The sequence below is a fragment of the Cetorhinus maximus genome, chromosome 11 (assembly GCF_964194155.1).
Source record: "Cetorhinus maximus chromosome 11, sCetMax3.hap1.1, whole genome shotgun sequence".
Lineage (NCBI taxonomy): Eukaryota > Metazoa > Chordata > Chondrichthyes > Lamniformes > Cetorhinidae > Cetorhinus > Cetorhinus maximus.
Genome location: NC_135889.1, coordinates 69,531,856 through 69,558,669, shown reverse-complemented (window position 1 = coordinate 69,558,669; position 26,814 = coordinate 69,531,856). Strand labels below are relative to the sequence as shown.

At 47.4% G+C, this 26,814-nt stretch overlaps 1 protein-coding gene across 3 annotated transcripts in view; it reads right to left on the bottom strand.

The window, feature by feature from the left end:
• The window catches only part of galnt13 (polypeptide N-acetylgalactosaminyltransferase 13), a 550,349-nt gene that overhangs the window by 167,400 nt on the left and 356,135 nt on the right, over window positions 1–26,814 (bottom strand). For 2 of the 3 annotated variants that reach the window (XM_078552191.1, XM_078552193.1), the window contains one exon: window positions 13,065–13,235. The exons of the other annotated variant lie outside the window; for it this stretch is intronic. In XM_078552191.1, coding sequence (XP_078408317.1) covers window positions 13,065–13,235 — 171 coding nt within the window. The remainder of the gene's footprint in view (window positions 1–13,064; window positions 13,236–26,814) is intronic. 3 annotated transcript variants of the gene reach the window in all.

Here is a 26,814-nt window from a genome sequence, read left to right as displayed (position 1 = left end):
TGAACTCTCTCCTCCATCCCCACCCCCTTTCCGATCCCCCCTTTTTCCAATAATTTATAATTTTTTTACGACTATATTTTTTTCTTTTCCCTATTTTAAAATTTATTTCGATCTATTGTTTCATCTCCACCTTTTAGCCCATTTTGATCCCTTCCCCCCACCCCACCCGCACTAGGGCGATCTGCCACTGCACATCCTTTAGATAATGTCACCACCGTCAACATCCCTTTGTCTTTTTGTCTATGACATCTTTGGCAGTCTCTTCTTGGCCTCCACCTATCACTGGCCCCCTATCGAGCTCTCCTGTCCCACCCCCTTCTACCAGCTTATATTTCATCTCATTTCTATATGTCTTAGTTCTGATGAAGGGTCATACGGACTTGAAACGTCAACTGACCGCAGATGCTGTCAGACCTGCTGAGTTTTTCCAGGTGTTTTTGTCATTTCCTATTTGTTGGTTCCTGTGTAGGGCAAAGTACTCAATACTCCCTGGAATTGATAACTTTATTCTAGTAAAGCTCTGGGGCTTCAGATGAGCTCTCAGTTGCTGCGAGGTTTGCTATGTGACTTTAAATGACATAAAGAGTGGAATTTTGCACAATATGACAAGAACTCTGCCAATACACCCTCTTTGGCATAGAGCGGTGGGTGGAATTTAGAATGGAAGAATCCTAGCATAATTGAGTTCCACTGCATATTGCCTTCCACCAGGCAGAAATTGACCATTGATCCCTCTCCATTCCAGGAACTTAAATTTGAAGGCCAGAAGTCTGCATTTTCTTAAATTTTTTAGCTATTGAATCAAGCTGGAATTGTCTGCTCCCGTTAGCAGCTGGCATGTTTGGCGATATGAGCGGACAATATGGCGAAGGCCAAAAATCAGTTTTACACCGTCGTGAAACCAGTTTGCGATCGTCCACTCCACCCGTCAATGGTGGGCCGCGTTTTCCACTGTCGAACGTCAGGAACTTAATTTTAATGCATTTGCATCTCATCACTGTACCCGCACACCAGAATCATCCCCCCATGTCAAATTTACGTCCCACATTGGCGTGACTTCAGAACGGCGTGATTTACGACTGCCTTTAAAAGACATGCACCTGGCGAGCTGAACTTGGAGGGTAACTCTGAGGTGAATGCACACAACCTTGCGAGTGCTCACGAGCATCGCCCATAGGACATCAAAGAAGAGGCGCGGTGCATTCAGGGGGGGCAGAGGCAAGTCACTTTATCCAGGCTGGTTTTCAGTGCGGTGCTGGGGCAAGGGCTCCAGTGCGGTTGCTGGGGGAAGGTGGTGGGGGGGAGGGGGTAGGGGAAGAGAAATGGCCATGCACTTGGCAAGCTTGTCAAAAGTGACCATTCTTCCGCAGCTAAGACCGTTCAGCAGGAGCTCCATTGAGATGTTTGAAGTTGAACCTCTGAAGCATTTCTGCCGACCCAAGTAACGCAAAAGCATGAAAGTGCCACCAAATGCACCAGAACTTTTCACCCCTTGGGCACAGACTGCAAATTAATGTGCGCTTTAGGGGGCAGAAGAGCAATTGGATGACTGGGAAAGTTCCAGAATCCCCTTGTGAAAGGCGACCATGGCGCAGTCACTGGTGGAGGCGCTCACAACCCCTTGCAATGTTTTTATTCAGGTTTGGACCAGTATCCATTATGGTTCAAGCTAACAGCGCAGCCTTGCAGTGCAGGTTAGGAGAATGCCTGCACCTGAGCTGAGAGCACAGCATGCAGTCCAATGGCTGAAGCTGCCGCCGACTGGTCAAGTGGAGTGGGGCGGAGGTGGGTGGGGTTTCAGAAAGCCATGAAGTGCATACACACTGGCCATCCAAATGGTGGCCAGCACACTCTGGCATGCGTGAATGGGCCAAGAGAGGTCCTTAGGACATATATGCTAACCCACGTGTCTCTCTCTCTTTGATCCTACTGGAGGAGAACATTAGGATCCTGGACCTGGTGATTTAGTTAGGCCTCATGGCTTACAGGGAGCAGAGAAGAAGGAGAGGAGTGCAGTGAAGGCGCTTGGCTCGCCAATGGGAGGAGCAGCACCCTCAGGATAAAGGTGTGGCAGCACTTCCTGTGCAAGCAGCTGAAGATCCATAGCTCATAGGTGCCTCGCTAGGCCCAGGGTCTATAGACAGCACCTGTCATTCCAGCAGATGATTGAGAACCATGTCGCCAAAGACTGCGCATGTCTAGGGAATGGGTCGGTCACATATGCCACCTGCTGCAGGATTTGGTTCCACGGGGACATGGAGGGCATCTACTGCCACTGGCCATGAAAGTGACCACGCGCTCAATTTCTATGCCAGTGACTACTGCCAGGGCTCCACAAGTGACCTGTGCGGGATCTTGCAAGCCTCCACCCACAAGTGCATCCAGGAGGTCACGAATGCCATCTCTGCGAACGAACAGAACTTAGTACACTTTGACCAGGATCAGGAAAACCAGGAAGCAAGAGCACTGGGATTTGCAGCAATCTCTGGTTTTCCACAGGTGCAGGGTGCCATTGGCTGCACGCATGTGACACTTAAATCTCCGTGGCAACAAACAGTCCACTACACCGACCATAAGGACTTCCACTCGTCGAATATTAAGCTGGTGTGTGACCACCACAAATGAATCCTGCAGGTCTGCGCACAATTTCCAGGGGGCATCCATGCCTCCCACATCCTCAGCAGGTCTCAGGTCCCTGACAACTTCCAGGGTCCACAGACGCTGCAGGGTTGGCTCCTTGGGGACAAGGACTACCCACAGAGGACGTGGCTGAAGACACCCGTGTGGAGCCCTGAGTCTGCAGCAGAGAGACATTATAATGAGGATCATGCTCCAACCCGGATTCTGGTGGAGCAAATGATAAGCATATTGAAAATGAGGTTCTAGTGCTTTGACAGGTCAGGTGGGGCACTGCAATACATTCCCCAGAGGGTGTCGCGCATCACAGTCACTTGCTGCGTGCTACAGAACCTCGTGCTGCAATAGGGGGAAGACCTGGCTGAGGAGGAGATGGAAAAACTGCACATCTTCTCCGATGAGGAGGACATCTAAGGGGGTGTAGGTGATGAGGTCCTCGAAGGTGAGGATGCCGGCGATGATGCCATCGCACAGGCCAGATGATTCAGGTGCACTCATGAGGCCCTAATACTGCCAGATTCATAGAGGATGATGACGAGATACAGTTGAGGACAGTCCTGACATCCTCACCTTGCACCTGTGAACGTTTGACTCCCGTGTGGCTGATGGCAGCACGTATACCCTCAGTGTTCAGGCTCATGTCATGGAGAAACAGCCATGAAACTTTAAGTGCACCTGATCCTCTGGCAGCCTTCATCACCTGTACCCTTCAGGACCACACCATCACTGGACACAAGTGCTGAAGGCATGGGGGGCCAGCCCCACCTCAAAGGTCCTGAGAGCACACAGGGAGAACGACAGAACTCTTGTGACGCCTGCCTGCAACATTTTGACAACAATAACAAGCACTGCCGAGGTGCAGGCATCACAAATGTGTCCAGTATGTGTGAAGCCAGACCATCACTTTGGTTTGAAGGTTACACACTGCACAGGGAAGATCTTGTGCAAGAACAAAGGCTTCATATCTGAGTGACACGAATGACATGACACATCATAACAAGGAGCCATAGACATGGAGACATTCTTGGGAGTTTATTTACATAAGTGAACAATTTGTACAAGTGATTATCGACCGTGCCCACGCGGTGAAACTACATCTTCCTAACCTTCCTAACCCTGCTGCTACATCTTGGTGCTCCCCGGACATCCACAGCAGAGGTGGAGCCAGCCTGCTGACTGCTACACCCTGTCTGTAATGACCTAGGCAGGCATCCTCTGGAGGGCTGAGACCTGGAGGGCCGTGGCCTGCTTTGGGTGTCCTGCTGTGGGCCAGGTGCACCCTCCTCAGCCTGTGGAGCTGGAGATGATGGGGTCATAGAAGAGGGGATTTGGATCAGCTGGACATTCCTAGAGTCACCTGGGTGGATGGCCCTGGGGTATCGAGCTGCTGGTCCTCCTCCCTATGTGTGCCCAATGTCCCCTGGCTGACTCCTTGTGGAGAAGGGGTAGCTGGGGTGAGATCAAGCTGCCCCGCAGCCCTCTCGCGTACACACTGTCGGAGGCCAACTATGGTGTCAGCGATAGGTTTCAGCTCACGCAGCAGTATAGAAACAATGTCCTGGACCAAGGTCTCCATGGCGGCTGCCATCCTACCAGTGTTGACCTTGGTGCGTTGGCATGCCGGCGCAATCACCTTAGACTAAAGGTGGACGGACTCCTCCATCATCCCTTGCAATCTGAGGAATGCAGCAGACATCTCTTCCTGATGTTCCCATGTTTGTCTTTGCAGTTCCAACAACTGATTGAAGACCAAATACAGAGGCTCAACATCTCACTGAGACTCAGCAGATTCCTCGCCTCCAGCAATCCTTCGAGTGCTGGCGACCTCAGGTGACCCTGCCTCCGCCTGCTGTGGAACAGATTGTGTGCTGTGCTCACCAGATTGTGATTCTGAGGTTGCTTTACACCTAGGTCCCACAGAGGTGTGTGTCGCTGCGCTGGTGGAGGGTGTGGGTGAGCGCAGTGATGGGCCTTCAACAGTGCTGCCCTCAGTGTCCTCATCCAAGGTGCTCTTGGTGCTGGAGTCGGGTCAAGGTTGCCTGAGGGCGATGTGTCAGATCTGCCTGGGAGAGAAAGTGGAGATTATTAGGGCTTGGCAGCCACATTACACACAGAACAGTGGACTCAGAGTAGCATCAACAGAGGTATGATGTGGTGCAGGATCCTCAGGTGGATGTTTGCCACCAACCTCACCAACGTCACAGGAACGGTCCACGTCCTTTCCGGCCACCTCCAACGCCCGACTCTTGGACGGAGTGAGGACCTTGATGTCCGGCACTCCACCTCGGTCTGGGACCTCTCCCGTTGATTGTCCAAGATCTTGTCCTGCATAAAGACAGATGGAGAGAGTGTGAGCAAGGCGCATGCTAGGCCAAATGAGAAGGATGCCAGGCATACCTGTGTCCTGAGTGGAGCCATGGATGGGATGAGGAGGCGATAGCCAGAGGAGATAAGGCCAGATGGAGACGTGAGCGTATGTGTCAGAGGGTGAGTGGTGATGTCCCTTGAGCTGTCAGCGAATGAGATGCGAGTGAATGTGTGATGGGCTTGTGAATGTGTGAGATTAGAGTGATGATATGGTTGACTTACTCTGTGGCATGGATGAGATCATTCATCATTTTTCTGCACTGAATGGCCAACCTCTTCTGTGCATTGACCACCACTGCCACCGCCTCCCAAGCCGGAGTGGTGAGGCTGATGGCCCACCTGCAGCCAGAGCAGGGATAGAGGACATCGCGACAGACCTCCGTGATGTCCAAAAGGCGGCCCAGGGATGTGTCACTGAAGTGGGAGGTTGCATGCTTCTTAGCTTTTAGTCTTCACTGGAGCAATCCTGGGCTGCAAGCATTGAGAACTGTGCCTGCAGCTGCAGTTAAAAATGGCACCTGGAGTGAGGAAGCAGCAAGGTTACAGCGTGGTGGGCAAATCGGAGGACTTCCGCGAACGAGATGGCGAGTTTCTCGTGACTGCATAATTTATGAAGTGGGAAGGGGGTGCCATTGCGGCTGGTGGGTAAGAAGTCGATTTTCACGCCTGCTACCTCACTTAGTGCAAATCTGGGATGATTCCACTCTCAGTGTTTACTTACCCATTGCATTTTCAAGGTTTAGACAGGCAGAGCTCTATATACTCGTAACAGGAATATTCTGGCCCCTGCTCCAAAGAGGCTGGCAGCTAATTTCCATAATTAAAGGCAAATTAAGTACCAGTTTACATTTTGCTGAAGGGGCCCCCTCTGCATGAGATGGCTGCCAACTAAATGGACGTAGCCTCCTAGTGGCAGTCTGGCAGGGGGTTCTAATGGAACAAAGAGCAGGCCGTGGGCAGGGAAAGCAGCCCCTGGCTCCAATGCTTTCTCCAGAGGTGTTTCCACTCTGACAAAAGGCCCTGTGTTTTCCTATTTTTTGCATGTAACTCCTGTGGACCCATGATCTCCTGCACTCCTCAGCTGTGACCACCTCTCCTGATGGTGCTGCTGAGACTTCAGAGCTATCGGTCTTCTGCTTGGGTCAGCAGCATCAAAGGCATGTCAGTCATCCTTATTAGACAGTGGGCCCACAAGTGGCCAGTCAGGAGGTTGCCTGTGGTAAAATTGCAGAGCAGATCCCACTGACAGCAAGTACAGGTTTGGGACCCGATTGTTATCCCAACGTTGGGGTTCCAACCTCCCTCGTAAAATTCAGCCCAGTGCATTAATCTAGATTCTGCCCTGTGGCTTTGGAAAAATACAATAGATGCAAAATTGAATTGTGTAGTCCTGCTACAAAGGTCTACCTTGCTTCCCTGGAGGCAAGTTGTGCTATGGGCTGCTATGTGCATAGCCCACACAGCATTCTCAAAATGACATGTGTACGTGCAGATGTGTCCCCTGTGTGCACCTGAACATAGTGAACACTATTCTGAGGTCACAGAGCCCAACTGGCTAATGTGACACTAGATTCCAAATTTGGATAATGCAAGTCCTGGCAAATCAATTCCTGAAAAAGATGCATGAAGTAGCAAGGTGGGCCCTACAATACAGTTTTTAACAAACCAGGCAAACTGATTGCATCTGAATTAAATTTTTGGAACTTTTTCCATAGGAAAGCATTTGTGATACTCTGGAGTGTTTTTAGAGGTATTTTGGTGCAATTGCCAGAAAGTGTTGGCGCATCCTTCTAGGGATGGTATGGGACTAGGTACCGGTCCACATAAAGGCTGCGACAGGTATGAAGGCAGTGCCTTTGGGCCAGCAGCATACCAGGGAGATCGATCAGAGTCTGCAGAGAAGGCGTTGCCCTCTACTAAGTTGGAGCTGGACTGCTCCATGCTCCTTGACAGTGTCAGTGGGCTGTCTGGCAGACCAGGCAATGTACAGCCTCTTGGTACACATACCCTCAAGAACACAAGACCACGACAGATAGGGGCAGAAGTAGACCACATGGCCCTGTTCTACCATTCAATCAGATCATGGTTGATCTTGGGCTTCATCTCCACTTTTCTGCCCAAAGACATGTCCCTTGACTCACTGAGACACTAAATGCAGAATTTTCCAGTTTGGAGACTAAGCATGGTGTGCTTCCTGCTGGACGGTGGTTGGGAACTCGCGCCAAATTTCACGCTCAGAAGCTCTTTAATTATGTATTGGCAAGCAACTCTCCGAATCACATGGGGTCGACGGTCCGGGTGCCATATTTAAACACCCAAACACACACATTAACTCTCTCCAACCCAGCTGGTGCAGGAAACCTCTCCATATGGCTGCACCCAAGAAAAATACTACTCCAAGATTCAGTAATGACTCCTCCTTGAGGCCCTTATCCATGGAGTCCGCTTGCACTGGGGTGTCCCCTCTCTGAGGGATAGCTCCAGGAGGCCCACTAGCTTCACCTCGCCGGCCGGAGAGGCGTTTGCAAGGGAGGTCGACTCGTTGGGCACCCGTCCATGAAATGCCATCCAGTGCAGGAGGAGGATGAATGATCTCATCCACTCCACCAGTTAACCTTCAGCTCACTCCAATCTCACACTCTCATAATGGCATCATGCGCTGAAAGGGTTACACTACTCAGGGATCCCACAATATTAGCGGGGCAGGCATCCGCACTGATTGTCTCATGGACACTTTAACATCACCAACATCTCATGTGTCATGCTGCACAAACTCCATCAGCACTGACTGAGGAGGACTCAGCACACACAGCAGGTAAGCATGCTTCACAACCTCTGCTTCATCCCTTCTCATCACATTCAATCCATTTGTCTTCATGCAGGCCATTCTTACCCACAAGAGGGAGAGATCACACACTGGAAGAGGGATGGCCTACATCCAGGAGCACTTCAAATCCGAGGAGAATACCACGTAGTTGGCAGTGGAGGACAGAGATCCCTCCTGTGGTGAAGGCCTCTCCCAGCAAGCCAATATGGATAAGCCCTCCATAAGCAGATCACATCTGACATTCACAGTGAGTGACATGAAATATTGTATTCAGCCTGCTCACAAATTAAATCTATCTTCTCTCTCTTACAGGCAGCAACAGGTCCAGACAGACCGGATGCATCACTGAACTGGGGGGCTGCACTCTTCTTAGCTTTTGGGGCCATGTCTTCACTGGAGAAGTCCTGGGCTGCAAGCATTAAAAACTGTGCATGTGGCTGCAGTTTAAATATGGCACCCGGAGTGATGCAGCAACAGGTGCAGACCCCAGGCCACCTCAGAGGAGGATGATGAGGATCCATTTGAATAAGACCTGTCACAGCATTCATCTGCACCCTCCACCAGTGCAGAGGCACCCAGGTGGGTCATAGTTCTAGGTTAGGCTTGGGGTCACATTCTGGAGAACACCTCACAGGCACATCTCCACAGCAATCAGAGGCAGTGACAGCCGAAGATCAGGCATTCGCTGAGTCTGAGTCAAATGATGACCCCCTGGAAACGGCCATCTCTACCATCCTGGAGACGCAATGACAGGCAGCAGAAAATCAGGTGGACTTGCGAGATGCAGTCAACAGACTAGAGCGAAGGATGGAGGAATCCACTCGCATTCTGTCTGATGTCATGGCTCCGACATGCGAGTGCCTCAAGGCCTCCATGGGAAGCATGGCAGTCTTCTTGAAGACCTTGGTCCAGCAGATACTGCTGGATTTGCCCTCGGACCTGAACTTCATTGCCATAGGCATTTGTGGGATTCATCAGTGGCTAGGCGAAAGGCGGGTGGAGCACTTTGACCTCCCTCCAGGAGCCCCTTTTCCTCAGTGAGTCAAGGAGGGGCCCTCAGGCAGTGATAGGGAGGACAGCTAGCAGCTGGTGACCCCAGGGCCAGCTACCCAGGTGACTCCAAGAATGTTCAGCTGATCCAAATCCCCTCTGCCTGTGACTCAGCATCTTGAATGCTATGTGCAGTTTTGGTCTCCTTATCTAAGGAAGGATGTAAATGTGTTGGAGGCGGTTCAGGTTTACTTGATTGGTACCTGGAATGAGCGGGTTGTTTTATGACGAAAGGGTTGGACAGACCTGACTTGTTTCCACTGGAGTTTAGAACACTGAGAAGTGACTTGATTGAAGTGCATAATATCCTGAAAGGTCTTGGCAAGGTGGATGTGGAAAGGATGTTTCCTCCTTTGGGTGAGTCCAGAACTAGGGCACTGTTTTAAAATTAGGGGTCACCCTTTTAGGACAGAAATGAAGAGAATTTTTTTCCTCTGAGAGGGCTGTGCGACTTTGGAACTCTCTACCTCAGAAGGTGGTGGGGGCGGGGTCATTGAATATTTTTAAGGCACAGGTAGATAGATTCTTGTTAGGCAAGGGAATACAAAGGTTATCGGGGGCAGATGGGAATGGGGAATTTGAAACACAAACAGGTTAGCCATGGTCTGATTGAATGGTGGAGCAGGCTCGAGGAGCCATGACGTACCTCTGCTCCTATTTAGTGTGTTCGTATAAGCCCATCACCTCCAGTTGTACAGACTGAGGAGGCTGCCCCTACCCCACAGCAGGAGACCCAAAGCAGGCTAGGGCACTTCAGCTCTCGGCCCCCGAGAGGCCACCTGCCAAACTCATTAAAGACAACAGGAGTAGCAGCCAGCAGGCTGTCTCCACCTCTGCTGCGGATGTCAGGGATGCACCAAGGCATAGTGGTAGGGTTAGACAAAATTAAGAAACTTTCAGCCATCACTTCTGGGTCACAAGTGTTCAATCACTGTATATATCATGCACCTTTGTAAATACATTTGCTGTTCATGAGAATGGTCTCATCATTTTAAAGCATTCTGCATGTCCATCTATGTGTCCTCTTATTGCGAGGTGAGCCATGCTCCCATTCAGTGATTGCCTTTCTTTGTGAGCTTCATATTCATGTGATGTCCACCTGATTCATGATAGTTCCTCGACCCTTTTGTTATGTCAGGGAGATGTGCAAAATGTGTTAGTAACCTCTACTCCTTACAAAACAACATGGAGTTAAGCATGCTCAATGGCCTTGGAGGGGTAGCTGTAATTGTCTGTCAGAATGAGATGGCTATCTTCATTGGTAGTGCCAAAGCACAAGACCGGCAATCACGATGGTCTCTCCAACCATGTGCACATCTCAGTGTCTGTTAAAAGTTTCTCATTAAAGTGGTGATGACTGCATCAAGTCCTTTGATGCAGCGTTTGCGCTGTTGTGCTGACTTTCACTTCCCAGAGCGCAACGATACAGGGTTTACCGCTGACCTTTCCAAAGATTAGGGCATGGTGAATCATGAAGGTGCAAATCCGAATGCTGAACTCAGGGAATGGAACCATTTCCTGTTAATGAACATTGGGGGCTGCTGTCACGGAGCTCTCAAAGCCACATGTGTACGATCGATTGCACCCTGTGCTCTAAGGAAGCTTGAGATAGCTTCGAACTGTAGAAATCTAGAAGCCTGGCTAGATTCATCGGGTGTGAACTTAACATAATGATGAGCCTTACTGTAATGGCACCTGTCATTTCCTTAATATGTTGACGACTGTGAGATGCTGCATAGGTCTCCTGTGGATCCCTAGAATGATCTAGGCAGAAAAACTGAGCGTGGTGGTGACCTTCAGGAACACTGGCAGGAGATGTCCTCCCAGTCCACGGGGTGTAAGATCACCTGCAGAATGTGGCAGATATGATCCACCACCTCTCTTGTCAAACAGAGGTATGTGGCATTGTCTTTCGCTCATTTCCAGATGGGAAAGTCTTTTCCGGTAGATCCTTGGACATGTGGATTGCCTCCATGGGATAAGTCTAACTTCCTCACCCTCTGGTTCTCACTGGAGCTCACCTGGACCATGGACCTCAGGCCGGGCCTCCTCTTGAAGCTGCGCTAGCCAGTTCCGGGCCCTTCTTCTCCTCCTCAATTGGATCACTGCCATTAAGGCAGCAACACTGAGCGCAGGCTCCATTATGATAAATGCAACAGATTAATGAATACTGGGTAAATATAGCAGGCCTCCCACTCACAAACAGAAACCCACTGTCATGCCCTAGAGATGCGTCTGTGTTACTAGCTTTTTTCTGATCAGCCTTGTAGCTGAGGCGCAAACTCACAGGTCTAGGTGATCAAGATGTCAATGTTGATACTTGACATCTCAATCTCACAGGGGTAGGAAGAGGTTTGGACGCATTCATGAAATGTGCCACCTTACCAAAGGCACTCCTGCAATCACTGATCTGGTTTACTGATAAAGCTAAACTTGCCACCACCACTGACTGTAAGACAATAACCACACCCTGCATACCAAGCTGTTCCTTATCCCAATTGAGCACACAAGCCTTGCCCCTCCCTGGAGTGGGACTAGGACATGTGTGCCATGCATTGCCCTGTAGCATGTTCCACAAAGCCCCAGGACTGCCTTTAACCTCTCAACCTAACTATAAGGTCCACAAAGCCCAAAGACTGCCTTTACTCTCTCATTCTGACCTCTTGGCCCCAGACCAGGGACTATGACTATCTTTCAATGAGCTCTCCCGTTCCTTCATGACTGATCACAACAGTCTCCCTCTACCCTCAACACCCCCATCCCCCACCCCGACTATTCTAAAGTCTGTGTGCATCCCCTCACATTCATACATTTCGATTTGCCTCCGCCTGCCATCGTTGCACCCTCCCCACAACCCCACCTTACCCCATTGACCCCCATGTCTCCATCATCCTTCCCCCTTCCAACCCCACCATACCCCATTGACCCCCATGTCTCTGTCATCCTTCCACCACCACCACCTCCCGCCGCCCCCCTCCCCCTCCCCCCAAGTGCTGTCGTTCTGGAGTACAGAGGCACCCACCGTGAGCAGATCAACCCTACACCCCACCAGAGTGGTGTTACACCTCCACTGTCGAGAAACTGAAGCATCGCTGTTGCAGCTGGGCTCTGAATGTTGCACTCACCTCAAAGTCACGAGCGAAGTGAGGGCAGACAGCTGCACACCACACACAGACACCCACAGACACAGACCCCACTACAAGTCCAATTTAAAATAATTTCCAATAACATTATATACATTAATATCTTCATGACAATGTGCATTTCTGAGTACTCTGACCTCAAAATAAAACATTGATATAAGCACTGACACTGGAAGGAGCTCAAAAAGCATTCCAAGGATGATTCTGAGACTTGCCAAAATTACGAGGAGAGCTGCACTGAATTAAATTTATCCATTAGAGAATAAATGGTTTAAAGGATTTGTAACCCAAAAATTTAAAATACTGGCAAACATTGGCAATTTAGCAAGTTGCTTAACCAGTACTGTGATCCCCAAACTAGGGAGCACAAATAGAATACTGGTGCCAGACTTAACTAGAATTAGAAGATTCCACCCCGCGTTTAGTAGTTTTGAGATGTTAATTGGGTGAACAGGAAATTAAAAGGTAAAGAGTACACTTGCATTTTGTTGAATAAACTATTCAAAGACTGGGGGTGAAATCTTGCACCTTACTGTACATCAAAGTACCCAGACGATCTGGCTTTAATCCAATTAAGCAACACACAGGCACAGACCCCACTAACAAGTCCAATTTAAAATAATTTCCAATAACATTATATACATTAATATCTTCATGACAACGTCATCACGTCATGTTTCAAATGTGGCCTTACCAGTGAGTTAAAATAACCCATTTTGACTTAAATATTCTTGAAACATTCCATTACTTGGTCAGTCTTATGATAAACATCTCACATGGACTTTAAACCTTCAATCAATGGGCAAGAGTTATAAAATGTTTTCTTGGATTTAATACTGATTCTGAGTCAATAAGTAAAACAGAGTTCCTATGCACTGAGATCCCTCTCAAAACACACCTCAAAAATGACTATATTTTCATTGTATACCTAGTGAAACGACTTTTCCTGGAAAGATTGGGACATCACCTCAGCACTTCTAACTTCTGTTGTGAATTTTGAAGTTGGACTGGAGACCGCTTCATCCCTCTCCAGTACTCACCTAACGGATATTGTTCTGTCCCCTTTTCTGCGGTCCATCTCTCTCTGAGGGACAGGATACCAGCGGAAGTTCAATTTCCAGTTAAAGCCACCGTATGTCATATCCGACCCAGCCATGTATTCAAACGTATCATCACTAATTACGTCTATAATTGGGCAAACCACAGCTGTTCTGCGTAAGAAAAGAAACTATTATTAAAAGCAAAGATTTTGAAATGCTACACTTCATCTAACCCATCTTACAACATGGTCCACTCATGATACATCTGTATGGCTCAGTGGGTAGCACTCTTGCATCTGAGTCAGAGTCATGAAGAGTGTGGCTTAACTCCTACTTCAGGGCCTGAGTGTATAGTCCGGGTCTACAATCCAATGAAGTACTGAGGGGCTGCTACATCAACACAGGGTGCTGCCTTTCAGGTGAGATTTTAAACTGAAGTTCCATCTGCCCTCTCAAATGGATGTAAAAGATCCCATAGCACTATTTCAAAGAAGAGCAGGGGAGTTTTTCCTGGTGCCTTGGCCAATATTTATTCCTCAAGCAACATTACTAAAAACACACAGGTTATCTAGTCATTACCCACAATGCTGTTTGTGGGTCCTTGACGTGCACAAATTGTCTGCTGTGTTTCCCACATTACAAAGGTGACTGTATTTTGACAGCTTCATTTGACTGTAAAATGCTGAGGGACGTCCTGAGGTCATGAAAGGCGTTATATTAATGCAAGTTCTTTCTTTCTAATATGTAATAGCTGTACAATTACAAACCATCTGCAAAAGTCATTTTTGGTAAATATAGGCAGAACATTAGCATGGAAGCTACAGCAAAACTTTAGAAACGCAGGTAACACAATTATTAACTTGTTACATTCGTACTTGTATGTACAAAAATGCTAACAGTGGCACCAAAAGTAAGTTTGAATCCAAGTTAATATACTCACTGGATTAATCTTTCACAGATTAAGCAAAATAGGTTAAAGGTTAATGAAAAACAAACCAATGAATAACACTCAGTCACTAAATAATGAGGTTCCCATCACAAATGATTTATTTTTGAGCACCTTTCATGTATCATCTTATATATTTTCTATAAATATTTGATCCAAATTGAACCATATTGTTTTAGCTTCCCCACCAAAACAAAATATGGATATATGTGTTATCAAGCACTGAAGCTGTCGCTGATAGTCAGTTATTTTGAGTTTGGAATTTGCAGTTCTTATACACAAAGATGGGAAGACAAAAACATGGTCCAGCTTTCTTAACAAAGTTATTAGCTTTCTTTTCTCTGCACTGAAAGTTTGCCCACTATTGAAACTGATCTAAAACTCTGCAGGAAATCAGCTGATGTTTGTCCTTCAGACACTATGTGGACAACAGTACCAGCAGCAAAGCAAACATCACTCCTTTTAATTACACCCATTAGGTTACTAATGCAAGCACTAGTCCACGCATGTAACTTTCATGTAATCATACCCAATTGATGTATTAAGACAACAAAATGTTCATTTTACAACACCCAACAGTTATATCCTCTGCTATTGTCCCTCCACCTCAATAACTTACACAACATCAATAATATCCCATTCTCAAACAAAGGCTCTAAAATGTCTAACAGTAACCCTTTCATTTCTTGTGCAGCACTGAGGGAATTGGTCCATTTCTGAAGCACAAGATGGGCTCTGTTGCAAGGTGACTAACTTGTTCTGCCAAATGTATAGGCAGGTAACAGTTTTGTCACTAATGTGCTGCAACTGCTTTCATTTTCTTAAAGCTTCCATGAACTAGTGCAATCAGAAGTTGGAACACTGCTCTGTATTTCTTGGAGACTGACAATTATTTATTTTTGCAAGCATACATGATATTTCCTGCGTTCCACCATTTGGCAAGAAGAGGTGAAATACTACTAGCTTTTTTCTTTTTAAGCTAGTAAGAGCGATTGGATTCGCCCAGATCTCAGGTTTCCCACAGGTGCAGGTGTGATTGCGCACAAGTGACACTCAAATCTCCGTCGCAACACATACTGAACTACATCAGCCGCAAGGGCTTCCATTCACTGAATGTGCAACCGGTGTACACATCAGAAACACATCCTGCAGGTGTGCGCACGGTTTCCAGGGAGTGCGCACGACGCCTACATCCTCAGTCAGTCACAGATCCCTGGAGTCTTCCAGGGTCCACATAAGCTGTAGAGATGGTTCCTCACAGACAAGAGCAACCCGCAGAGGCCGTGGCAGAGGACACATGTGCGGCGGCCTCAGACTGCAGCAGAGTGATGGTATAATGAGGCTCATGCTGCAGCTCGCACCTTGGTGGAGCAGACCATCAGGATGCTGAAGATGCAGTTCCGGTGCCTGACCGGTCTGGTGGAGCCCTGCAATATAGTCCACAGAGGGTGTTGCGCATCGTCGTCATCTGAAGCGCCCTTTACAACCTGGCGCTGAAATATGGTGAGGAGCTGGCTGATGAGGCGATGCAGGAGCTGCACTCTCCTCTGATAAGGAGGACGCCGATGGGGATGAGACTGAGGAGGTCCTTGGAGGCAACAAAGACGGGGATGAGGTCCTCACACTGGCCAGAAGAGGCAGGTGCGCTCAGGGGGCCCTCATAGCTGCTTGATTTGTGGAGGATGATGATGATATGCAGCGAGGTGACCCCATACTTCCTCACATCGCATTTGTGAATGTTTGACTTCAGTCTGGATTATGGCAGCGCGAATACCCTCTGTGAGAATGCACCAGTAATGGAGACGCAGTGGAGGCCCTAATAGTCACTCAATTGCAGGAGGATGATGATGACATGCAGTGAGAACACTCCATAAAACTTCATATAGCCTCTGAGAATGTCTGACTCCTGTCTGGCTGAGGGCAGCTCTCTTGTGCTCCGTGATCAGGGTCATATCATAGAGACGCAGCCATGAAACTTTAGAAGCATCTGATGCTTTGTCTGCCTTCAGCACCTGAGTCCTTCAGGAGCTGGAGCACAGCATCAGTGGTCACAAATGCTGAAGAGATGGGGGCCAGCCCCACCTTAAAGGTGCTGAGAGCACACAGAGGGTATGTGAGAACTCTTGTGGTGCCTGGCCACTATATTTTGGCAGCAATGACAAGCACTGCCGAGGTGCAGGCATCAGTAATGTTTCCAGGGAGTGTGAGGCCAGTCCATCACTTTGATCTGAAGGCTGCACGGAGCACAGGGAAGAGGCCCTGGACTGAGACACCTGCCATTATCTTGCGCAGAAAGGTATCACGTCTGAGTGACAAGAACACTGCTCATCAGAACAAGGAGCACAGGCAGGGAAGCATTCTTGGGAGTTTATTGATAATAGTGAACAGTATGTACAAGTGATTAACACCCGTGCTCAGGTTGTGCAACTAATTCCCCTTAACCGTCCTAACCCTGCTGCTATGTCTTGGTGCTCCCTGGACATCCACAGCGGATGTGGAGGCAGCCTGCTGACTGTGACACCCTGTCTATGGTGACTTTGGCGGGCGTCCTCTGGAGGGCCAAGACTTGGAGGGCTCTGGCCTGTTTTTAGGGTCCTGCTGTGTGGCAGTGGCACCTTCCTCGGCCTGTGGAGCTGGAGCTGCTGAGGTCACAGGGAGAGGGGAGTCAGATGGGCTGGACACTCTCGGAGTCACCTGGATGTATGGCCCCAAGGGGTACACCTGCTGATCCTCCTCTCTACGGGTGCCCGAGGGCTCATGGCTGACTCCATGCAGAGAAGGTGAAGCTGGAGTGAGGTTGAGCTGCCCTACACCCCTCTCACATACACACTGTTGGAGGCCAACTATGGCATCAGCGATGGAGTTGAGTCCGCGTAGCAGTGCAGGACTGATGTCCTGGACCAAGGTCTCCATGGCGGCAACCATCCTACCAGTGTTGACCTCGGTGTGTTGCCATGCCGGCACTATCACCTCAGCCTGATGGAGGAGATGGACTCCTCCATCGTGCCTTGCAATCTGAGGAGTGTAGCGGACATCCCTTCCTGATGTTCCCGAGCTTGCCTCTTCAGCTCCAGCAACTGTGACATGACCGAGTCCAGAGGCTCGCCACCTGACTCAGGCTCAGCAATGTTCTGGCCTCCAGCAGTTCTCCGAGTGCTGGACACGTGGGAAGTCCCTGCCGCTGTCTGCTGTGGTTCAGACAATGCGATGTGCTCACCAGATTGTGATCTCGAGGCTACCCTAAATCTAGTTCCCACCGAGGTGTGTGTCTCTGCACTGGTAGAGGATGTGGGTGAGTGCTGTGATGGGACTTCAGGGAGGGTGCCTTCAGATTCCTCTTCAGAGGTTTCTTTGGGGCTTGATTGGAGGCCTTGGTTCATGGATTCTGGCAGCTATTTCCCTGATGTACCTGTGAAAGCAAGAGGAGATAATTAGTGCATGGCAGTGGCCTGTGAAAGAGGACATATCACTCACGACATGGTCGTCTGATGGATGTTGCACTCCTGGATCCTCACTTGGTAGAGCAGTGCCGACCTCACCGTCAGCACAGGACCGGTCCAGATCCTCGCCGGCCAGCTGGATGGCTTTGTTTTCAAAGTCTGTGAGGACCTTGATTTCCGGCATTCCACCACCAATCTGCAGCCTCTCTCCCTTGTTATGTGCCAGCTTGTCCTGAATGGATAGTGATGGGGAAAGTGTAAGCAAGACGCCTGCCAGGCCAGATGACAAGTATGCCTGGTCTGTGTGGGTGTTGAGTGGTCCCATTGACGGGCGAGAACAATGACAGTGAGTATTAGAAAGTGAATGGTGATGTCCCTTGAACTGTCAATGAATGAGGGTCCTGTGGGTGTATGCTGGGTTTGTGAGTGTGTGCGTTGAAAGTGATGAAAAGAGTGACTTACCCTGGTGGAACGGAGGAGATTATTCATCCTCTTACGACACCGGGTGGCTGTGCTCTTCTGAAGGGGATTGGCGCTGACCACTGTTGCCACTGCCTCCCAAGCTGGATTGGTCACGTTGCTGCCCATCCTGCAGCCAGAGTCGGGGTAGAAAGCATCCCGGCGGGACTCCACGGCATTCAGCAGTCGCTTCAGGGACCCATCATTAAACCGGGGGCTGCAGTCTTTTTCAGTTGCAGGGCCATGTGTCCTGGGTAGCAGTGGTGAGTTGGAAGCAATGAGCACTGTGCTTGCGACTGGGGTTTAAACATGGTGCCTGGTGTGATGAAGCAGTGGGGTGATGACGAGCGGGTGAATGACAGCCCGCCCGCCATGGAAATGGTGTTTCCTGGAAGTGCATAAACAATAAGGCAGGTTCGGGATGATATGGCGTGAAAACCCACCATCGCGGCAGGCGAGTAAAACATCGTTTTACCTGCTCACTACCGCACTTAGTGCAAATTTGGGAAAATTCCGCCCAATGGGTCGAACGGTTGGAAGCAAATCAATGCTACCCATAATTTTATAAAGATTGCCTAGGAAATGTGCTGGCATACTTTAAATCCCTATAAACCTGCTACTTGAGAGTTTATCTCCCTTTCTTAGTTACTTTCTTAAATGTGTGATGTACCGCTTTCTGATAAAGTTTGAGAAATTAGCATTTTTGATTTTTTGGGATCTACTTGATCAGTTTTTGCTTGGATATATTTATTCTTCTGTAGTGCATTCCTTATTTACCTTTATGTTTCCTTGTTTTTAACTGCATTTCATTGAAGTGGTTTTACACTTATTTTAAACACTCTGTGGATTTGAGGATACAGCAGCATTTCAGAGGAAAAATTGAAGGCAGCTCTTCTCAAATGGATATTGTTTGCCAGACCACTATCCCTCCAAGAAGTGGTTCTATAGACTTTGTAAGAGCTAACTGAACATCTCAGGAAAAACAACTGACTTTGTTGCTTACTGTTCACCAGTCTCCAAGATAAGCAATAGTATGGTTTGCGAACTGTAAAGACAAGGACAGCTCTGTTTGTAAGGGAGTTAAAGCAACTCCAGCCTTGAACCTCTATTGCAGATGCCTCAGGTGATAGATGTGAAATCAGCCAGACCCCACCACACTACTGCAACATTAGGTTATTGATGCTATGTTTTACCATGGCAAATGTTATCTTAACCAACCAACGAAAGATAGCAGCAACAGGAGCGATTCACTCTTTCCAGAAGGACTGGTTTTATAAAAATGCAAGGCCTTCTCAATGGAATCCATGTGACTACTGAGGGCCACCATTCCAAGATGATCTGTGGGCATCAGCACAAAATCACACAGGTAAGCAAGCTGTGCCCTAGAAACAGCCACATTTTCATTCCATTGCAATCTTCTGTGCTACTGTTATTTCAAAGATGAGGGACAATGGGAGGGCTCCTGGAGGACCAGGGAGAAGGAAGTGAACTGGCTAACTGTTGGCTGTTACTATGTTCCTCTTGCAATGCATGTGCATTGCTCCTTTCACTAGGTCCTGAATTGGTACTAAAACTACTGATGCCATAACTGATGTTGCAGTGGCTGCTTGCTATGACTTACTTTCTAGCTCAGCTTGTATCATTTCAATGTGGCTGGCATGACCTTGCAGCTAGACACTCTATTGGCATGCCCAGGGATCTATGCAGCAAAAGATCACTGATCTGAATTCAGGCTCCTATAAAAAGGTTCATTGACCTATCCAGCATGGTGAGTTCACATGGTGAATCCAGACAGGGCAGAATTCTGTACAGTGGAACCCAAGGTGTATATAGCTTCAGTTGGAATACTGTCAAATGGATGTACGGCTACACTTAGAATCTCTGTTCAGAGACCACACTGCAGCTGGTCTTTTGGCACCACATCTTCAACAGGGAAGTGTAATTCTGTGAAGTGGTCAAAACCCACTGTGTAGATGTTATTGGTGAAGCCTCTGCAGTATGTTATTTTTGGTCATTTGCACACTCATGGCATAAAGTGACTGTTCTAAGAAAGGAACATTCATTTGCATTCAAACCCTGAGAGCTATCACTCCATGGGCTCAACAGCTATAAATGGAATCCAACTGAACCTCAAGTTATCATGAAACAAAAACCGAAAATACTGGAAAAACTCGGCAAGGCTGACAACATTTGTGGAGAGAGAAACAGAGTTGATGTTTCAGGTTTGTATGACCCTTCTTCAGAACTAAAGAGAAGAGCTTATCTTTAGCTCTGAAGAAGGGTCATATGGACTCGAAACGTCAACCCTGTTTCTCTCCCCACAGATGCTGTCAGACTTGTTGAATTTTTCCAGCATTTTCTGTTCTTGTTTCAGATTTCCAGCATCCGCAGAATTTTACTTTTATCTCAAGTTATCATGTTCCTGTTGTTCTGATTCAACTTTCATGTGCTCCTCCTCACTTGTGCTTTATGCAACAACTGGTGCTCCATGGAGTTACTGATTCCAGGTGCTGCACAACGTATAGTTGTTCACCACATGCAAAATTGGTTATTGGCTCCTTGGGGACACCTATAAACACAAATCAGGAAGGCGTGTTACAATGTTGGCATCAATGCGTTGCTTTTACCAGAGTACGCTTGCCAAACAACTTTTGCTATGCTGTTGTAGTGCATGAAATGATTGGGCAGGACAGGATAACTGAGTGTATGAGCAAACAGAAGAGGAAAAATAATCAGCATTGATCAGTACTATCCTGACGCTTGGAAAAACCCTCTTCAAGAACCCATCCCAAATTCCTTAATGGAATCTGTAATAATTATGGTTTTATTTAGTGTGTAATGTACCATAAAAAATAATATTTGTTAAGGAAGATCACATGATCTGTAGTAACCAATAGGAGAGTAGCAGGGGCTACCTTAGCAGTCAGTGTAGAGATAGAGTTGGAGTTGAAAGCACACATGTAGTTGCTGCTGAGTATATTGTAGATAAACTTAGAGTTGATCTGCAGACAATTCTCAGGTGGAAATATTATCATTAATAGCAGAACTCACACCACCCTACAACAGAATCAAAATCCATATTCCCAAGGGTCAATTCCTCCAAATACCTTAAAGATTCAACACACTGAGGCCTCCCACCAGTTCTGTGCCATTCCCTTTTGTTATGGGTTACTGTTTCCAAATAACTGATATAAAATGATGAACTTCTGGAAGCCCGAAATCATAGGGATTGCCAGCAATGGCCAAATGGCATCCTGTACTGAGTATGCAGAATGACCTAGTCTTTAGTGGAATCTATGTTAGATCTAAGAATCTATGTAGAATTTTTCTGATCATTGAGCAATGTTCATTGTATTTTCCTTGGCAGCAGGAAGAAGTGGGTAGGCATATGAACATGTTAAACAGGCTAAATATTTCACAAGCAATCAGCATGCAGTCAGGCTCAAAATGCAGGCAGTTAAGGAAAAAGGCTTTGTTCAAAGTGTGCCACTCTGATACATTTAATGCAGTTAAATGCTGTGGACTCCTAATTTGCAAATGTCCTTAAGGACAGTGGGCCTCTGCACATGGGAGAAAACAGTCAGCGACTTCTTTCCAGGCAAAAATGGACGGGTGCCCTTTGAGAAAGGTGTCCCAATCCCCTTTCGCTTCCACTCTTTCAGAAGAGCCTGCAAGGATAACCAAGGGGCCCCTCCTCCCTCCAACTTCTATTAGAAGCTGTACACATCTTTCCTTGAACAAATTTCGCTCCCAAATACTACTGAAGAAAAATGCTCCCTTTAAATATCAGTAGCTCTTTATGAACAAGATATGCTACCCCTGCTGCAAATTTGCACCCTCCGCAGAACTAAATTGAAGCAGGCATCTATAATAAACATGTAAATAACTGGACCTCAGACTATCACAGAAGGTGCATTCCATGAGCTATCGCCTTGATCTGGAGCTGGAAAATCTATCCATATTTTTCAGAGGTCAGGTGCACAAAATTGATAGCCTCCGAAAACTAGTGTGAGTATCGCAATGCAGGATTAACTAAGGCCCATGCCTTCTGATGTAGGCAGCAAGAAAATTTCATGCTGCTGCTTATGTAAATGATAGTAGCATGCAGCTAGTGCATAATGCTCTGTTGAAAGGCTGCATCTCTCATCCAGAAGCCCAGATGGGTGTGAGGCTAACTCCACGTAAAACAAGCCTGCAACTCTTTAAAGAGGTGTGCTTTCTGGCTGCAGCAGGTACTGAACGTGATTAGGGAAGAATGTCTGAAATGCAAGAAGAGTGAATATGATAATACAGGACAAAGAGAGTGCCCAAGGTTCCCTGATGCAGCACTGGAGGCCTTAGTGCATGAGGTGGACAGGAAGAAAGAGGTCTTCTATCCACAGGCCAGGATGTACCTGAGAAAAACAAAGGCAGAGGGATCAGATAACCATTGCTGTCAATGTAAGCAGTACAGCTCTGAGGATCTGGATGCAGTGGAGGAAAAAGTTTAATAGCCTCACATGAATAGTCAAGGTTAGTGAATGCATCTTCAAATGCCATACCCTTAAAACTGAACTATGAGCCTCAAACATTGTTCAATGCACCATACCCCCTACACTCACCTACCATCATTCACTACAACCACAACTCATACCTCACATTCACAGTATAATGAGGGATTTAAGCATACAGACTGCAAGAAGGTAAAAAAAAAACAGGGTTCCTTTATTCCACCAACATCAAAGCTGTATAAACTCTCAAGGGAAGGCTGAATTTAAAGAAACAAGCTATTTACTGTAAATATTCACAGCCAATGCTCCAGATCCTTACTGCAGTTCTGTGCCGTGCTCTTCCCCACCATCGCCACTTGTTGCTGGAGGACTTGCTACACACTTCCCTGCTTGAGAGCTGCAATCCCAACAACTACAAATATACAGGGTGATGTTGTCTAAGCAATTGCGTGATCAGCAGGGTCAATTGAGTTACCTCAGCTAGCCTATTCGAGACCACATTGGTGGCAGCATTCCCCTCATGCATCACCAATCTCGGCAAATGGTCTGGATTAGGATGATATCAGGCATTTGCCCATGACGACCTTCTCAAGCCCTCCTCCAAACTGGTACTTTCAATGGGATCCAGGGTTTGTGATGGGTCAACCACATAAGGATCTAGATCGGTCATGTCTACAGGGACCATAGGATCAGCAGCACTAGTTGCTCCAGTTGTAGCCTCTCTGCCTGACACCTCGGCATCTCCTTCGGGCACTGGTCTCCTCACACTTTATTGTTGGGAAAACTATATGCTCACCAAATGAATTTTCCTTTCAAAATTTGGAAGGACATTGCATTATTTGGACCTTTGGATACTGTCCTGGAGTCTTTTTTATAAAGGTCATAACTTCACCTTGGAACTGTCAACAAGCATGCCTTTTCCAAGAAATCACCTGGCCAGCCTGGTACTTGGGGCGGGGTGAAAGCTGTGTGCTTGTTTGCATGACAATTACTTTAATTGATGGAAAAAAACTGGTTTAACGTCAAAAAGCTAGTGAGTTACTAGAAATCACACGACAAGGATGAGCTTTACATTTTGTACTTGTGTTTTTGAAGTCAGTTGAGTTTGAACTGAGAAACTAAAAGCTGCCAAGCTTGCCTTCTTGCCTTGCCCTGCCTGAAATAAAGTGGTGGTCAATATCCAGCTAAGAATCCTCAACTCAGTGGAGCTTATCTGTTTTTTGGAATCCTGAGAGGCTGAGACAAGAGGGATTGACTTGGCTATAATCTCCGCCATGTCGAAGCTCCATTAATGAGAACCTCCAGTCATTTACCAGGACCAGCAGCTCATCTTCACACATTTTCCCTTATTTTATAATGCCTATCCCCTAAAGCCCATCTCTGCTGTGTTTGTGTGTGTGTGTGTGTACGCTCGCACACATGTGTGCTGGGGTATTTTTAAAAGGGACAGATAGTTATACTTGCAGAGTACAATTGTGTGTTAACCAGTTCTTGAAAGTTGTTTAAAAAAAAGTTTTGCCTTATAATAAATTTTGCTGAGTGAGTGCGACCTGCAGGGTAGTGAGGCTAGATAAACTGCACACTCCTCCCATTCCAGTCATAACAGGATGCACCCCAAATCCCTGATACACACATTCCAGGATTTCCTGTTGCTACAGGGGAGTGGTAGCTGGTAATGTCACTGGACTAGTAATCCAGAGGTGTCTGGGGACATGGGTTCAAATCCCACGATGGCAGATTGTGGAATTTAAATTCAATTAATTAGATCCGGAATTGAAAGTAATGGTGACCATGAAACTATCATCGATTGTCATAAAGACCCATCTGGTTCACCACTACCTTTTATTGAAGGAAATCTTCCAGCATTACCTGGTCTGGCCGACATGTAACTCTAGAACGACAGCAATGTAGTTGACTCTTACTGCCCCCTGAAATGGTTTAGAAAGACACTCAGTTCACGGGCAATTAGGGATGGGCAACAAATGACGGGCTTGCCATAGATGCCCACATCCCATCAAAGAATAAGAAAAAATATCCGACTCCTCTTCACTCAGGCCACTGCAGCTGCTGCCTCAGGTGGTGCTACACTGTTAAGTGGGCTACTTGCCCCCACATCATCCACCAGACTTTTGGCATTGACTTCTGACCTCTGGGAACGGTTCTGAGGTTGTCCTTCAGCTACAAATTTGACGACATAGGTGTGACCACCAGTGCTGATCTGCTTCCCTGCTTTTCTCAAAGTATACCTCTCACTGTTCTGAAAGTAGTTGGCAATATCGGCAGCTATCCCTGGCCAGTAACACCACCTTCGTGTCAGTGCAGCTGTCTTATCCGATGCTTGATGTCCCATGTGAAATGAACTGTGGTCAACACTTGACACTTGAGACTGCCAGGCAGGATGAGTTGCTTCACCTCTCTCCCATTGTCATAAACCTGCCGATAGAGAACTCCACCTTCCTCCCTGATCCTGTTCCAGCACCTCAGCAGTTTATGTACCCATTTGGACTTTCATTATTGGGACAGTGGACGTTTAGTCTTCCAGTAGAAGGGAAATCTACTGATGTCTTCATCGCCCAGTTGAAGCTGCCTGAGGCCCTTTTTTGAGATGGATGGCAAAGGTGAAACTGTGTATGGCTCTACCCCTCTGGATTGGGTTTGGATCTCCCTCATAAGCATATTTGTGATATTTTGATGACTCCCTGCATGGATTTCGCAGGGGATTGCGGTGTGAATGCTGCTGTGCACTTGAGGCATGGCCATGGAATCATAATCCTCTTTAAACTGGCTAAAGTGAGTTGCCTTCCATGTTTAGTCATCCCGCCGAGGGCCTCAGCTTTTCCATTTCCTTTACTGGGCCTGTACCTCCTCTGGTGAGGGAGGAGGACTGGAGTTGCACTGGACAGGGAAGCCATATTTGAAGTCTGTGGCAGTTGTGGTTGTTGAGGGCAGTCTTGTTGGGCAGGCTCGGTGCAAGGTTTATTGTAGAGATAAGACAGCAAGGATTGGATTTGTGCTTGCTGTCTGCAGCAATCTGTTCTGCCTGCCTCTTCAGCCTGAGGCCTACATCCCCGTCCATGCCAACAGTCATCTCACTGATGGTGTCCTCCTTCCTGGCCTGAGGAGTCCAGCCTTTCCCCATGATCCAGATGAAGTAATCTAGGATGATGTTGTGAAACAACTTCACCATCTCCAGGGATACAGAGATCATGTCCTCTCCTTCAGCTTGCCTGTACTCAGAAAACCTCTGTTGCAGCTGCGGCAGGCTACTGCTGTCCCCAGAAGCCCATGCCAGGACCTCAAAGGTCCGCTGCAGACTTCCTTTGAACATCTGCAACTCGCCCCAGTATTTCCCAGCGTGCTTTCCCACACAGATGATCCATCACAAACGCTGCCTGCTCCCTCTCATTGAGGCCCCTGGATGCCATGACCAGCTGTACGTCCTCGATCCAATCCTCAGCCTCCAAAATGTTGAACATCTCCAGTCTTTCCCAAATCTGTCCAGCAACCTACTCACCAGCAGGTAGAATATCCATGTTGGGGTATTCTGTCCTTCCCTTGTTACCTTAAAGAAGGGCACATTGGAAACCACTTTTATTTCAGCACCATGACCAAGTGAATGCTGTGATGGTCTATAGCAGAGTGATGGTAAGGTGTGACACTTTTGGTGAATGGGGAACTTGAGCTGTTCTTACCAATACTGCTGTCGGATGAGATAATCATATACAGCTTGGGCATAAAGGGGTTAAATTACTCACCTCCTCCCTTCCTCCTCCTTCTAAGCTACTTCACATAAGTGGCAAAAGTTGTGCAGGATACCGCAGACCATGGCACATCATGATATGCTCTCTGCTGAGTACTGAGGGCCTCTCCAGAATGATACAGGAAGCAGAAGCATCATTTAAGGATCTGAATGATCTTCTCAATGACATTCTGTGCAGGAGCATGTTTCATGTTATACGTACACTCCCTACACACTCACGGGTTACACACTGGAGTCATGAGCCAGTAGTCAACAGATAGCCCATGTTGTACAGTAGCCATCCTCTGATCTCTCATCGCAGCTGTTATGATCACCGTAGAAACCAATAACTTTTTAAAATAATTCAATCTTCCAGTGAATGACTGAAAGGAAGACACAACAAGTTTTTCAGCTTTAAGACTTGTAGTCTAACACACAAACTAAATGAAATATTAACAAAACGCCATTTCAAGAAGGCAACACATAGTCTAAACTACAGAAAAGATCCCCCATTTAACTTTTACAATGACTAAAAATCTCCCATTACAGTTTTACTTTACTCTGTCCCTTAAGTGGACAGTTCATTTTCCAGAAACAGGTCCAAAGCTATTCTCAGCTTCTTTTCCCCTTTCCAGTCAGATAACTTATACTCCCCAAAGTGACTTTCAACATGAGA